Source organism: Podarcis liolepis (genome assembly GCF_965112155.1).
Source record: "Podarcis liolepis genome assembly, chromosome: 18".
Taxonomy (NCBI): Eukaryota; Metazoa; Chordata; class Lepidosauria; order Squamata; family Lacertidae; genus Podarcis; species Podarcis liolepis.
In genome coordinates, this window is record NC_139572.1 from 4,506,430 (window position 1) to 4,520,572 (window position 14,143).

General features: G+C 51.0%; 1 protein-coding gene across 3 annotated transcripts in view; it reads left to right on the plus strand.

Annotated features, from left to right (window-relative positions):
* Positions 1 to 810: 810 nt before the first annotated feature.
* The window catches only part of ANO8 (anoctamin 8), a 41,372-nt gene continuing 28,039 nt past the window's right edge, over positions 811 to 14,143 (plus strand). The window contains exon 1 of one of the 3 annotated variants that reach the window (XM_083483644.1): positions 811 to 1,328. In XM_083483644.1, the coding sequence (XP_083339770.1) occupies positions 1,220 to 1,328 (109 nt within the window). In that variant the 5' untranslated portion in view covers positions 811 to 1,219. Of the gene's footprint in view, positions 1,329 to 9,192; positions 9,984 to 14,143 lie in introns of those variants that run through there. The other 2 variants (XM_083483645.1, XM_083483646.1) reach the window with 2 other exon arrangements.

Here is a 14,143-nt window from a genome sequence, read left to right on the forward strand (position 1 = left end):
AAACGGCATTTCCGTGCGCTGCTCTGGTTCTGCTCTTAGTCCTGCTGGCCACATGACCCGGAAGCTGTATGCCGGCTCCCTCGGCCAGTAAAGCGAGATGAGCGCCGCAACCCCAGAGTCGGCCACGACTGGACCTAATGGTCAGGGGTCCCTTTACTAAAGTTAATGGGCATTGCCATTCAATTGTTGTGCTTGTCTCGCATCTTGTGATCGATTATGTGGGGTGTCAGGGATTACCTGCTACCCCTATAATATTTTATTCAAGTCCACCCCCACCCCTTGCTTCATTCTAACTGGGTATAATTTTTTTAACTGAGATGGCTCCACGTCCGTGGAGCATAGGAGACTTTGCCTGACCTTGGGCTTGGAATCAACTTGATCCCCTCCCCCTCTTTCCTTTTCCCTTTCTCCTTCTGTGATGGAACTCCTATTTGGGGACTTCCCTGGCTTTTTTCTGGCCCACGTAGGACCAGTCTGGATAGTTGGTCTTGGTGAAGACTTGACATTTTCATCCCCCAAAAAGTTTTCGACTTGAGTTTCTGTTGAAATGAGGCTGCATTTTAATCTTGTTTTTAAGTTGCATTTCAACCAATTGTTTTCATACCTGGTGTCAGCCACCCTGAGCCCGGTCTTGGCTGGGGAGGGTATAATAAAACTTATTATTATTATCTCTCAAGAGTCGTGGGTTCGAGTTCCCTTCCAACGCTACAGTCCGACGATTCTGACTTATCTGCTAGCTCTCAAGCCTCAGAATCTTGAAGGAGGGAGGAAATTGATCCCTCGCAGGCTGCTGGCAGATGGCGCTGAGGAGACGCTGGCCAACCATACTATTAAAAGCTCCTTGCCTTTTAACTTAACAGCTCCCCCCACCCTCTCCTTTGTCCCTCCTTCTGGCTGCTCGGTCGCTCGGAGGCACCTTTGGCGCTGGTTGTGTTGGAGGCTCTCCGGCAGGGGCTCACCTGGCTCGGGAAAGGAGACAGAGAGAGACCCCCTCTTTGCGCACCTGCCTCGGGTCCTTGCGCCCCTCTCCTGCCAGCCCGGATGGCGCTTCGGATGCGGCAGGTCGTCGGCCGTCCTGCGCTCCCGCTGCAGCCTCCGCCGCGCTGGCTATTGTGAGAGCAGAAGCCCGGGGTTTCTTGGCTAGCGGGGAAGCCTGCATCCCGGCCTCTGCAATGCTGTGTTCTTTGCGGTCCAGCCCTCAACCTTGAGCTCAGTCGCGATGCCAGAGAGCGGGGCAGGAGGGGCGCCGGGCTCCCAGGACAGCGAGCGCCACAAGAGGGGCGCCACAGATGGCGAGGCGTCCGGGCCAGCTGCCACCGGGGTCCTGGGTGAGTATTTGGCGAGGTTCGGGCCACCTCCGTTGCGCTATCCCTTGGGAGGGTCGGGGAAACAACAGTGGTGCAAGGGTGGGGAGGGGGGTGGACGAGAGATGAGGCCGGATTTCCCTGCTTTTCGGGGGTGCCCAGCGGACTTTGCCAAAGTTGGGGGAAACCGAACCTTTGGACCCGACTAAACCCGGGATGGGGGAAGGAGGGTCGTCCGGCGCGAAAGGAGCGATGCGGAGCGTTCGTGGTACCCGGAAAAGCGCATCTCTGGGGCGTCGAGCTATTGTCTGGAAATCGTTAAGCCCCTTCCGCTGTCGAGGAAGGAAGACCCTCGCCCCAGCCTTTTGTTGTGCAATGGCCAGCCACGGGTTTTCGGGAAGAGGGTCTCCGGAACCTGTTTCGGGAGGGGGTCCTCCTCTCCACCGGTGCGTATTTTTACGCACGCTTGGACCCGACACCGTTTTGGTCCGCGCTCTCTCTCCGCCTGATGTCATCCTTCCACAACGTGCCGGGGGGGGGGGGCGGAAAGCGAGGGATGCTCAGCCCATTCAGAAATTCTCCTCCGCCGTACGCTCCTGCGGAGGAGGAGTGCGGAATTGCCGCCGCGGGCACAGCCGAGCGGGAGAAGCAGCCCCGGCGCTGCGGTCCACTGCGGATGCGCTCCTCGGGGTGGCACCGTCGGGGAGGCGTCGGAGGGGCTCGGAGGGAGCACGTGTCGCTTGAGCTGCGGGCGAGGAGGAGGCCGAGGGCCGTGGTCTGCCACTGTGCCGAAGGACAGAGGGAGCGCAAATCCAAACGCCGAAGGCCTTTCGACCGGACCGACCAGGTTCTCCATACTGGACCCTTTTGGGTTGTCCGAGCCTTTGCGCCTTGACGCTTTTCGGCACGGTTCGTAGTTCCGGGAGGATTGTTTCTGCCCTCAATGGCCTGGGATTTATTTACATTTTTTAATAAAATAAATAAACTCAGGCGTCTCCAGAAGAGAGTCCCTAGCCTGCACCGCAGGCAATTTGGATGCGCTTAACAGCTGGGGACGCCTTGACCAGTTTGGCCCAGCTTCTACAACTACAATGGGTGCAAATATCTCCATGGGGCAGATAGAAGTCTATCCATAGGTGCCAGCTCCCTGGGTGTCCGAGCACCCACAAATCCCCCCTAAAGGAGCCGGGCACCCACAAATATCTGGGCCAGGGTCATGCCTGCTGCATGATGGCACCCACGGTTGTGAGGCCAAGCAGGCACTTCTGAGTCTGACAGAGCTTTCGCTTCCACCACCAAGCTGCCAAACCACCCCAGTTGTCTGAGTGAGCGACAGCCCTTTGATTCTGCAGCAAAGGTGACCTTAATTCAAGCTCCCCAAGGTTAGGAGTGGGGAATCTGGGGAGGGATGCCTGCAGATCCAGCAGAAAGAGCTCAGGGGGATGGGGCAGGCCTGTTAGGGACCTGAGGCTCGCTCAAGACCCCTGGAACACCCACCTTCTTTACCCATTAAATTTTAATTAAATTTTCCAACATACATTTATAGTATCCAATCTAAATCTATCACATATTTTCTCTTTTAGACTTCCTTCAACCTCTCTGACAATCATCCATTATTCAAATTTTTAAATATACATTTCCTAATTATGTATTGCATTTTATAAACCTTCACACACTTAGTTTTCATCAATACAATAGTCCTCTATCGTTTACAGAACTTCTTGAAATCCCACTAGCGTTATTTGCTCATCACATACACATTTCAGATAGTCTGAAAATTTCCCCCAGTCTTCAATGAACTTTTGATCTCGTATATATCTTATCTTTCCTGTTAGTTTGTCTAGTTCAGCATACTCCATCAGTTTTATTCTCCATTCTTCGAGCGTCGGCAGTTGCTCCTGTTTCCACCCACCTTCTGCTAATGAACACAACTGCCCCAGGACACGGTTGTGGGGTTAGGGTGGGGGAGAAGTCCCCTGGTTTAAAGCAGGGCATCTTGGTGCCATGGCATGCTGCAGAGATCCACTTTGGATGTGTATTGTTCGCCCGCCCCCGCCCCCTTGCTCTTATGTCTTGGGCCTTCTGGGAATGGAGAATTATTCCCAGTGCAGCTTGTTGGAAGATTTGGGACAACTTAAAGCAGGACTCAGCGAACCTTTTCAGCAGGGGGCCGGTCCACTGTCCCTCAGACCTAGCAAGGGGCCGGACTATATTTTGAAAAATATAAAGACCCTGCAAGCTGGTCCTGCAGCTCCCTCCAGGCCTGGAGGAGGAACGCACTCTGCACGCGCTCAGGAGCGCGTCTCGGCACCACCCGCTCACCGGCGTTGTTGGCGAGCAGCGGCCGCTCCATTGGCCCGTCTCCACAGAGCTCCCAGGCGGCGTGCACCAGCACTGCGGCCCATTGTCCTAGGCCAGGTCAGTGGGCAGGCTGCACATGTGGAGCGCTGGGCAGGCGGTGGGCAACTCGCCCTCCAGCTGCTCCAGCGCAGCCACCAAGCACAGCAGCAGCGCCGAGCCAGGCGGCAGGCACAGGGCTAGCAGGTGTGCCAAGCTCTGGCTGAATATTATAATAATAATAATAATAATAATAATAATAATAATAATAATAATAATAATAATTTATTTATACCCCAACCATCTGGCTGGGTTTCCCCTGCCACTCTGGGCAGCTTCCACCAAAGTATTAAAATACAGTAGTCTGTTAAACATTAAAAGCTTCCCTAAACAGGGCTGCCTTCAGATGTCTTCTAAAGTCTGGTAGTTGTTCTTCTCTTAGGGCTCTCTGATGGGAGGGCGTTCCACAGGGCGGGTGCCACCACCGAGAAGGCCCTCTGCCTGGTTCCCTGTAACTTGGCTTCTCGCAGGGAGGGAACCGCCAGAAGGCCCTCAGTGCTGGACCTCAGTGTCCGGGCTGAATGATGGGGATGGAGACGCTCCTTCAGGTATACAGGACCGAGGCCGTTTAGGGCTTTCAAGGTCAGCACCAACACTTTGAATTGTGCTCGGAAATGTACTGGGAGCCAGTGTAGGTCTTTTTATGTGGTCTCGGCGGCCGCTCCCAGTCACCAGTCTAGCTGCCGCATTCTGGATTAGTCACGATGCCCATGGCACGGACCGGATCCACTGCCCGTTCACTAACCTCTCTGTCCTTGGCCGCGCCGGGTTTACCTCAGCGGGCGGGCGGCAAGGCTTCGGATTGGCTGCAGAAGCCTCCTCTGGTTCGCCAGAAGCGGCTTACTCCTGCTGGCCACATGACCCCGAAGCTGTACGCCGGCTCCCTCGGCCAGTGAAGCGAGATGAGCGCCAGAACCCCAGAGTCGGCCATGACTGGACCTAATGGTCAGGGGTCACTTTACCTTTACTTAACTCTGGTGAAAACCCAGCAGTGTCAAACATTATTAATTGTGTGAGAGAAATGAGATCAGATGCCAGATGTACCTGCATTCACTCTGATCACTTGCCAAAACAGTTGCAAAAAATATTTCTTTGTTTTTATTGCAGCAATTTGGAGGGGAAAGATTTGATTGCAGGAAATCTGGTGTGCCAAACCAAAATGCTTTGCAAGACCTCACCTGCTTGTTGAGCCGTTTAGTCCTGTCCGACTCTTGGTGACCCCCTGGACCAGAGCACGCCAGGCACTTCTGTCTTCCACTGCCTCCCGCAGTTTGGTCAAACTCATGCTGGTAGCTTCGAGAACACTGTCCCACCATCTCGTCCTCTGTCGTCCCCTTCTCCTTGTGCCCTCCATCTTTCCCAACATCAGGGTCTTTTCCAGGGAGTCTTCTCTTCTCATGAGGTGGCCAAAGTCTTGGAGTCTCAGCTTCAGGATCTGTCCTTCCAGTGAGCACTCAGGGCTGATTTCCTTCAGAATGGAGAGGTTTGATCTTCTTGCAGTCCATGGGACTCTCAAGAGTCTCCTCCAGCACCAGAATTCAAAAGCATCCATTCTTCGGTGATCAGCCTTCTTGATGGTCCAGCTCTCACTTCCATACATCACTACTGGGAAAACCATAGCTTTTACTATACTGACCTTTGTTGGAAAGGACCTCAGCTCCTAGGCCATCACAAACTACCAAGCAACAGGTTTTTGTTTGGGTTTTAAATCCCCTCTGCCGGTTAATTGATGCCACGGGTCCTGTGTGCGGTTACCTGGGAGTAAGTCCCATGGGATTCAGCAGGACTTTTCTGCTGAGCAAAATGCACATAGCACCAGGCTCGGTGGGAAGAAACAGGTTGCAAGCTTTGCAAAAGGCGTTTGGCTTCTTGCTGGCAGTTTTGGTTAGCGACAAGGAAGTTTACCCAGAGCCGAGGTGTTAGAAAGGAAAAGCATACCTCTTTGTCCCACGGGCTGATTTAATCGGAACTAAGTCAGGGAACAGGATACACTTTGCAGATGTTTCCGGATCTACGGGCAGCAAGAAAACACAGGGCAAAGTCTTCCTGATTCAGGGCCAACATCGCTGGAACTGTGCTGATTCCGAGTGCCAAAGGGAGTCTGCAATATCAGCAGTGGCGTAGCGTGGGGGGTGCAGGGGGGGCCGGCCACACCGGGCGCAACATCTGGGGGTTAGGGTTAGGGGGCGCAAATTACTTGCCTTGCCCCGGGTTCTGACAACCCACGCTACGCCACTGAATATCAGAGTTCTGCACCGCATCAAACATTCATCGGAAAGCCAAGCTGTTGCTGCCCCAGCCCTGACTACCGTATTTTTTGCTCTATAAGACTCACTTTTTCCCTCCTAAAAAGTAAGGGGAAATGTGTGTGCGTCTTATGGAGCAAATGCAGGCTGCGCAGCTATCCCAGAAGCCAGAACAGCAAGCGGGATTGCTGCTTTCGCTGCGCAGCGATCCCGCTTGCTGTTCTGGCTTCTGGGATTCAAAATATATTTTTTCTTGTTTTCCTCCTCCAAAAACTAGGTGCGTCTTGTGGTCTGGTGCGTCTTATAGAGCGAAAAATACAGTACGTCCTGTGTTTTTCTGTCGCCTCTGCACTGCGATCAACGCCCTCCTCTAAGCCTAGGCTGCTGCCTGCCAGAGCGCATCTATCACGTACATATATTCTCCCAGCAATGCCAGCCTCTGCCTCCACTATTCCTGTGCCAAGGCTGTCCCTGGGTAGCCACAATGCCTGGACTGTTTCCTTCTTTGCTCCGAAAGAAGCAGTCTTTATTCCCGCCCAAACAGGACGCAGATGACTGCGATGGGTGAAGAGAGTCCTTCTTTGTCAAGGCTCCGATCCACACTGGATGAGTGGGGTTTTTTGGGGAGGCTGAGGGCAGTTTTCAACGTCCTTCTCCAGAACCTCCCCAGCTTAGCAGGCGATGCCAAATCCTGAAACTGATTCAGCCTGGTGTGTAGGACGAGTTACGAGCCCGTCCACATTTCCCAGAAGAAAACTGGGTTTCTTGAAGCCTGCGAAAATGGACCAGATTCACAGATCATTTCGTAACCATCCCAGAAAGGATGGAGCTGGGAACCGTGCAAGACTTCAACTCTCATCAGTCCCAGTAGCCAGGATGGCCAGTGCTCAGAGACGATGGGAACTGGAATACGGGAACATCTAGAAGGAGGCGGTCTGTTCCAAAACCAAAGCGTTCCAAAACCAGGGCTCACTTTCCCATAGAAAGTAATGCAAAACAGATTAATCCGTTCCAGACTTTTAAAAACAACTCCTAAAACGGCAATTTAACATGGGTTTTACTGTCTAACGAGACCATTGATCTGTAAAATGAAAGCAATAATCAATGTGCTGTGCTATAAAATGAATAAGACAGTACATGGGACGCGGGTGGCGCTGTAGTCTAAACCACAGAGCCTAGGGCTTGCCGATCGGAAGGTCGGCGGTTCGAATCCCCGTGACGGGGTGAGCTCCCGTTGCTCGGTCCCTGCTCCTGCCAACCTAGCAGTTCGAAAACACAGCAAAGTGCAAGTAGATAAATAGGTACCACTCCATCGGGAACGTAAATGGCGTTTCCGTGCGCTGCTCTGGTTCGCCAGAAGCGGCTTAGTCATGCTGGCCACATGACCTGGAAAAACTGTCTGCGAACAAACGTCGGCTCCCTTGGCCAGTAAAGTGAGATGAGCGCCGCAAACCCAGAGTTGTCTGCGACAGTGACGACGACGACAACAAGAAGAATAAGAATACAGTGGTACCTCGGGTTAAGTACTTAATTTGTTCCGGAGGTCCGTTCTTAACCTGAAACTGTTCTTTACCTGAAGCACCACTTTAGCTAATGGGGGCCTCCTGCTGCTGCCGCGCCGCCAGAACACGATTTCTGTATTCATCCTGAAGCAAAGTTCTTAACCCGAGGTACTATTTCTGGGTTAGCAGAGTCTGTAACCTGAAGCGTCTGTAACCTGAAGCGTATGTAACCCGAGGTACCACTGTAATAGTAGTAGTAAAGGTAAAGGGGTAAAGGGACCCCTGACCATTAGGTCCAGTCGTGGCCGACTCTGGGGTTGCTGCGCTCATCTCGCTTTATTGGCCGAGGGAGCCGGCGTACAGCTTCCGGGTCATGTGGCCAGCAGGACTAAGCTGCTTCTGGTCAACGAGAGCAGCACACGGAAACGCCGTTTACCTTCCCGACGGAGCGGTACCTACTTATCTACTTGCACTTTGACGTGTTTTTGAACTGCTAGGTGGGCAGGAGTAGGGACCGAGCAACGGGAGCTCACCCCGTCATGGGGATTCGAACTGCCAACCTTCTGGTTGGCAAGTCCTAGGCTCTGTGGTTTAACCCACAGCGCCACCTGCATCCCGCAGTAGTATTAGTAGTAGTAGTAGTAGTAGTAGTAGTAGTAGTAGTAGTAGTAATAATAATAATAATATACCCCTTTTGGTTGGGTTGCCCCAGCCACTCTTTTCCTACAGATGACTAAGGGCCGGGTGGAATTAAGCGGGGGCTTTTGGGGGCCCAAGAACTGACAGGGAACGGATTTGGGGTGAAGGATCAACAGAAGGATTTTTCTGTGGGCACCATGGGGCTGGAGGAGCCGTCAGGCCTTCCTTCTGCACGACGCTTAGGAGCCTGAACCTCCGTCTCTGCATATAAATGAGTATATATGTAAGATTTATGCAAATTTGTGTCTGCAAGCCAGGGTGGGGACGGGCATGCCCCAAATCTTCGTAAGCCCTTAACGAAGCGGATGGAAAGCTCGAATTAATTTTGGTCGGCGCAGAGCTTTCGAGAGGGAGGTGCTTCAGGCCCCAGGGAACTCCCTGACCCCATTATTCCCCTACTTAGTGCGGCGAACCTTTGCTTGTTATCGCTCTGCGAGGCCCGATCCGAGAGCAGCCGTGCTCTTTGCACCCCCTTGGCTGCGCACCAAGGCCTCTGGCCGTTCACACCCATTTCCTGCCAGCCTGCCACCCGTTCCAGTCCAGCCGGATATTTTTGGTGTGGCGCAAGGCATCCGTGATGCCTAGAAGGTTTCTAACACCGAGTTGGAGGCAGTAAATGTCTCTAATAACCATTTCTGGAAATCACAAGTGGGGAGAGTAATAATAATAATAATAATAATAATAATAATAATAATAGTAGTAGTAGTAGTAGTAGTAGTAGTAGTAAACACTGTTCTAAGGAGAACATGTAAAGCAGACCTAGGAAATAATAATATTCCAAGAATGTTAAAGAAGAGATGTGTAAGATGCGATGTAAAAAAGAACTTTAAGGGATAATGAGGATTGGAGGAGGGAAGTCACATGGGTCTATTAATATTTTCTTTTTCTTTTCCCCCTTTCTTTTTTGTTTTTACTTTATCATATGGGTTATTATTTGTATTATTTGTATTTCGTTTATGTGAGTGATCAATGTTTGTTTGCAAAATAAATAGTTTAATAATAATAATAATAGTAGTAGTAGTAGTAGTAGTAGCAGTGGTAAGGTAAAGGTAAAGGGACCCCTGACCATTAGGTCCAGTCGTGGCCGACTCTGGGGTTGCGGCGCTCATCTCGCTTTACTGGCCAAGGGAGCCGGCGTCCAGCTTCTGGGTCATGTGGCCAGCAGGACTAAGCCGCTTCTGGCGAACCAGAGCAGCGCACGGAAATGCCATTTACCTTCCCACCGGAGCGGTACCTATTTATCTACTTTCACTTTGACGTGCTTTCGAACTGCTAGGTTGGCAGGAGCAGGGACCGAGCAACGGGAGCTCACCCCGTCGCGGGGATTCGAACCGCCGACCTTCTGATCGGCAAGTCCTAGGCTCTGTGGTTTAACCCACAACGCCACCCGCGTCCCTCTAGATAGGCCTCCTTTGGGCCAGATCCAGCAGCCGGGCTCTTATGAATCATACGAACATGTGGCAAAACTGCATGCCCTTTGCACCTGTGTGTATTTCTACACAGACGGACGTACAAAATAGCCGAGGCGACCTGTCTTTTCACGGCCTTCCGGCTTTGCTTTCGAGCCCCGGACCAAACCTCGTTCTTGCCCCTTAATTTTGGACTTTCCGTTGCTCGGGAGAAGCGGAACGGGTGGGAAACAGAACAAAGGAGACCGCCTGGCCCCGTTCATCCGTTCTGGTGGGAACTCCATCACCGGAGGCGGTTGCCATAGAGACGGGTAGCGTTTAGCATCCCTGCTCCTTCCCCTCCTTTCTCTCCCCCTTTCCACTGTTTTCCCAGAGGAAGGCACTGGCGTGGGGAACGAACTGCTGCTGGCATCTTTCAGCAACCAGGTAAGAGACTTCTTTGATCGAGTTGCTGAGGGGCAAGTTGTTCGCACAGCAACGTCCTTCAGAGATGAGACAAACGGGGGAGCTTGCATTTGAGGCGCCGAGTTTTAGGCCTGTCGTAAAAAATTAGCAGCCTGTCGGCTTACGCTGCAAAGCTTTCGTTTTTGCAGAGCAACAGGGGAGCGTGTTTCTGTTCTCATCACTGTGTCGCCGGTTTTCATTCTGACGGCTTTTTGGGGTTACCTGTTTCTGAACGTTGCCGCCTTTGTCCCTGTGCTGTGCACCTGGATGGAAGGTCTGGATTGCAAATGAGCTGGGCGCGAGGTGGGCTGCAGGACAGATAGCCATACCTGTTGGATTTTTGCTGCCAGGGAGGCCATTGAAAGCGCAGGAACACTGCCTTTGAGGGGAGGTTTGGCAACCCTGCAGAGAAGAGAACTATTAGTGGGGGGACTCCAGAGGTGCTTTATGGCACGTTCGTGATTATTTGTGCTCAGAGCAGCAGCAGGGCGGTTAAGCATCTTGTTTTCAAGACTTCAAAAGTTTCTGGGCAGGCGAACACGGCACTTCGTTCCCTACCTGGTCATGTCACCAAACTTCCTGCTGAAAAGGCTGGAACTTTTCAGATCGTCAAAAGTTCCGGTTGTTTGTTTATTTTCTCCCGCTTTCGTTCTGCGGAAGCGCCCCCCCCCCTCGGGCGGCGTTGATGCAATAACTTGGGAAGCACTGCAGAAAGGCGGATGAAGTGGAACGACGCATCGAAAGCGAAGGGTTAACCCCACCAGCGAATGCACAATTGTTACATCAGTGACATGTTGCAGCAGACCCCTGACATAGGCGCCAACTCCACGGGGCTGAGGACAGCTCAGCCGCCCCCCCCCCCCCGTATGCAAGGATGAGGCTCAGAGGGCCTTCTCGGTGGTGGCGCCTGTCCTGTGGAATGCCCTCCCACCTTCCATCTTCCAGCCCGGACACTGAAGTCCAGCTCCGAGGGCCTTCTGGCGGTTCCCTCCCTGCGAGAAGTGAGGTCACAGGGAACCAGGCAGAGGGCCTTCTCGGTGGTGGCACCCGCCCTGTGGAACGCCCTCCCGTCAGATGTCAAAGAGAACAACAACTACCAGACTTTTAGAAGACATCTGAAGGCAGCCCTGATTAGGGAAGTTTTTAACGTTTGATGTATATTGTGTTTTTAATCTTCTGTTGGGAGCCGCCCAGAGTGGCTGGGGAAACCCAGCCAGATGGGCGGGCTATAAATAATAAACAATTATTATTATTGTTATTATTATTAATCTGGGCCTCCCCGTGGCGGTGGCAGGCCACTCCAGGCCTCTTCGAGCCTCACGGCCATTTCCCGACGCACGTGATGTCACACATGTGACATCATGCACACAGAATGAGCTCCCCCCAAAATGTTGGGTGGAACTTGACGCCTCTGACCCCCAAAATCCTCCAATCTGAAGGGACTCTCTCTGTGTGTATGTTTGTGGAGTTTATGAGCTTTAACCATAAAATCGCAGAAATGTAGAGTTGTAAGGGACCTCCAGGGGTCATCCAGTCCAACCCCCTCTGCAATGGAGGAATCTCAGCTAAAGCATTCAGGACAGGTGGCCCTCCAACCTCTGCTTAAAAACCTCCGAGGAAGGAGAGTCCACCACCTCCCGAGGGAGACCGTTCCACTGCTGAACAGCTCTTGCTTTCAGAAAGTTCAGTTGGAATCCCCTGTCCTGTAACCTGAATTCGGCAGAAAACAAGCTTGCTCCCTCTTCCACGCGAAAGATTATTCGGTGCCCTGTTTTTTTTTGGCCGCCCTGAACCTCTCACGCCAGGCCTTCCTCCTGCGTCAAGGCCACCCTCTTGCACCTGCAAAAGAACTGTGCATAGATCCCTTGCCAGAGGAGTGAGAAACCCAGATCTCCCAGTGGGTATTTTAAGCTGGCAACTGCCCTCTCTCAAAACACGGTCAGTGGTCAGGTGTCCAGCTGGGTCAAAACACAAGAGGGCCTGGCTGAACGAGGAACGGGGCCCAACCCTCACTGTCATCCAAATGCACTATTTTTTTATTAATCTTAAAAAAGGACCTCATCAATGTAAACAGAAGCTTATTTCTCAGGGTTATTTCTGATGGACTATTAATAGGTTTAGCATCATTCATTCAGAACTTGACACAGATCTGTTTATTTCATAATTGGACACCAGAAAAGCCCAGGTGCGCATTTTGGACTCACAGCTGTCCATGGAGGCGCAGGTCAATTCTGTGTCCAGGGCAGCTCCATCTGGTACGCAGGATGAGACCCTCTATGCCCATGGACGGTGTCTTGCCAGAGTGGTGCATGCTCTGGTTATCTCCCACTTGGACTACTGCAATGCGCTCTCCGTGGGGCTACCTTTGAAGGTGACCCGGAAACAACAAGTAATCCAGAATGCGGCAGCCAGACTGGGGACTGGGAGCGAGACCATATAACACCGGTCCTGAAAGACCTACATTGGCTCCCAGTACGTTTCCGAGCACAATTCAAAATGTTGGTGCTGACCTTGAAAGCCCTAAACAGCCTCAGCCCAGTATACCTGAAGGAGCGTCTCCACCCCCATCATTCAGCCCGGACACTGAGGTCCAGCTCCGAGGGCCTTCTGGTGGTTCCCTCCCTGCGAAAAGTGAAGTTACAGGGAACCAGGCAGAGGGCCTTCTCGGTAGTGGCACCCACCCTGTGGAATGCCCTCCCGCCAGATGTCAAGGAGAAAAATAACTACCAAACTTTTAGAAGACATCTGAAGGCAGCCCTGTTTAAGGAAGTTTTTAATGTTTGATTTTTTATTCTATTTTTAATCTGTTGGGAACCACCCAAAGGACTGATAAATTGGAAGAATAGAGATATGATTCCCATTAATCTATGGCTCAACAACGTGGAGATATTGGCAACATGAACGGACTGCTTATAGATGCAGACTTTATTTGGAAAAATGCAACGATAACTGGAAGGAGTTTAAGCAGACATATTAGTTTATTGGCAATTCATTATGTGTATTAGGATAATAAGAATATACACACCTGTTTATTTTTCTTTCTTTTCCTGTCTCACTCTTACGTTTTTATAAATGAAATTCATATATATATTTGTATGGGTTTGGGACAATTTTGTCAGCGACATCGCTGTGAGCCAGACTAGCTTTTAAAGGCGCAGGAGGAGCATGCCTAGCTTTGCTTTCTGATAAGTTGGCAACCCAACGGAGATGAAGATGCAATGTATAGATGGTATATAACACCGGTTAACTTAGCAAAAATGTATAAAGTTAGTAACAAATGTTGGAAATGTAAGGAAAAAGAGGGAACATTTTATCACATGTGGTGGGAATGTAAAAAGGTGAAATGCTTATGGGAGATGATATATAATGAGTTGGAAAAATATTGAAATATGCATTTATAAAGAAACCAGAAGCATTTCTTTTGGGTATTGTTGGAAATTATATACAGTGGTGCCTCGCAAGACGAAAAGAATCCGTTCCGTGATTCTCTTCGTCTAGCGGTTTTTTCGTCTTGCGAAGCAAGCCCATTGATGGATTAGAGGATTAGCGCTATTAGCGCTATTAGCACTATTAGCGGCTTTTAGCGGCTTATCTGCTGATCGGATCAGCTGATAAGCGGCTTCGCGGCTTAGAAAAAGGGGGGGAGGAAAAAAAACCTGCAGGAACTCGCAAGACATTGTCATCTTGCGAAGCAAGCCCATAGGAGATTCGTCTTGCGAAGCACCTCCAAAACGGAAAACTCTTTCGTCTAGCGAGTTTTACGTCTTGCGAGGCATTCGTCTTGCGGGGCACCACTGTAAATAGAAAGGAATGTAAGCTTTTCTCATATGCAGTAACAGCAGCAAGAATACTATTGGCCCAAAAATGGAAGCAAGAAGAATTACCAACGATGGAAGAATGGAGGATGAAATTAATGGACTATGCAGAACTTGACAAACTAACAGGAAGGATCCGAAATCGGCGGGACCAGAGGTTTACCGAAGACTGGAGTAAATTTACGGACTATTTGAAAAGTACATTTGTGATGATCAGACGACGTTTGTAGGGTTGCAAGAAGTTCTGTGAGGAGGAGTATTATGGGAAATATTGTAAAAACGGAAAAGGAGAGATGATACGTTAAAAGATGTAAAGGCCATATTAAG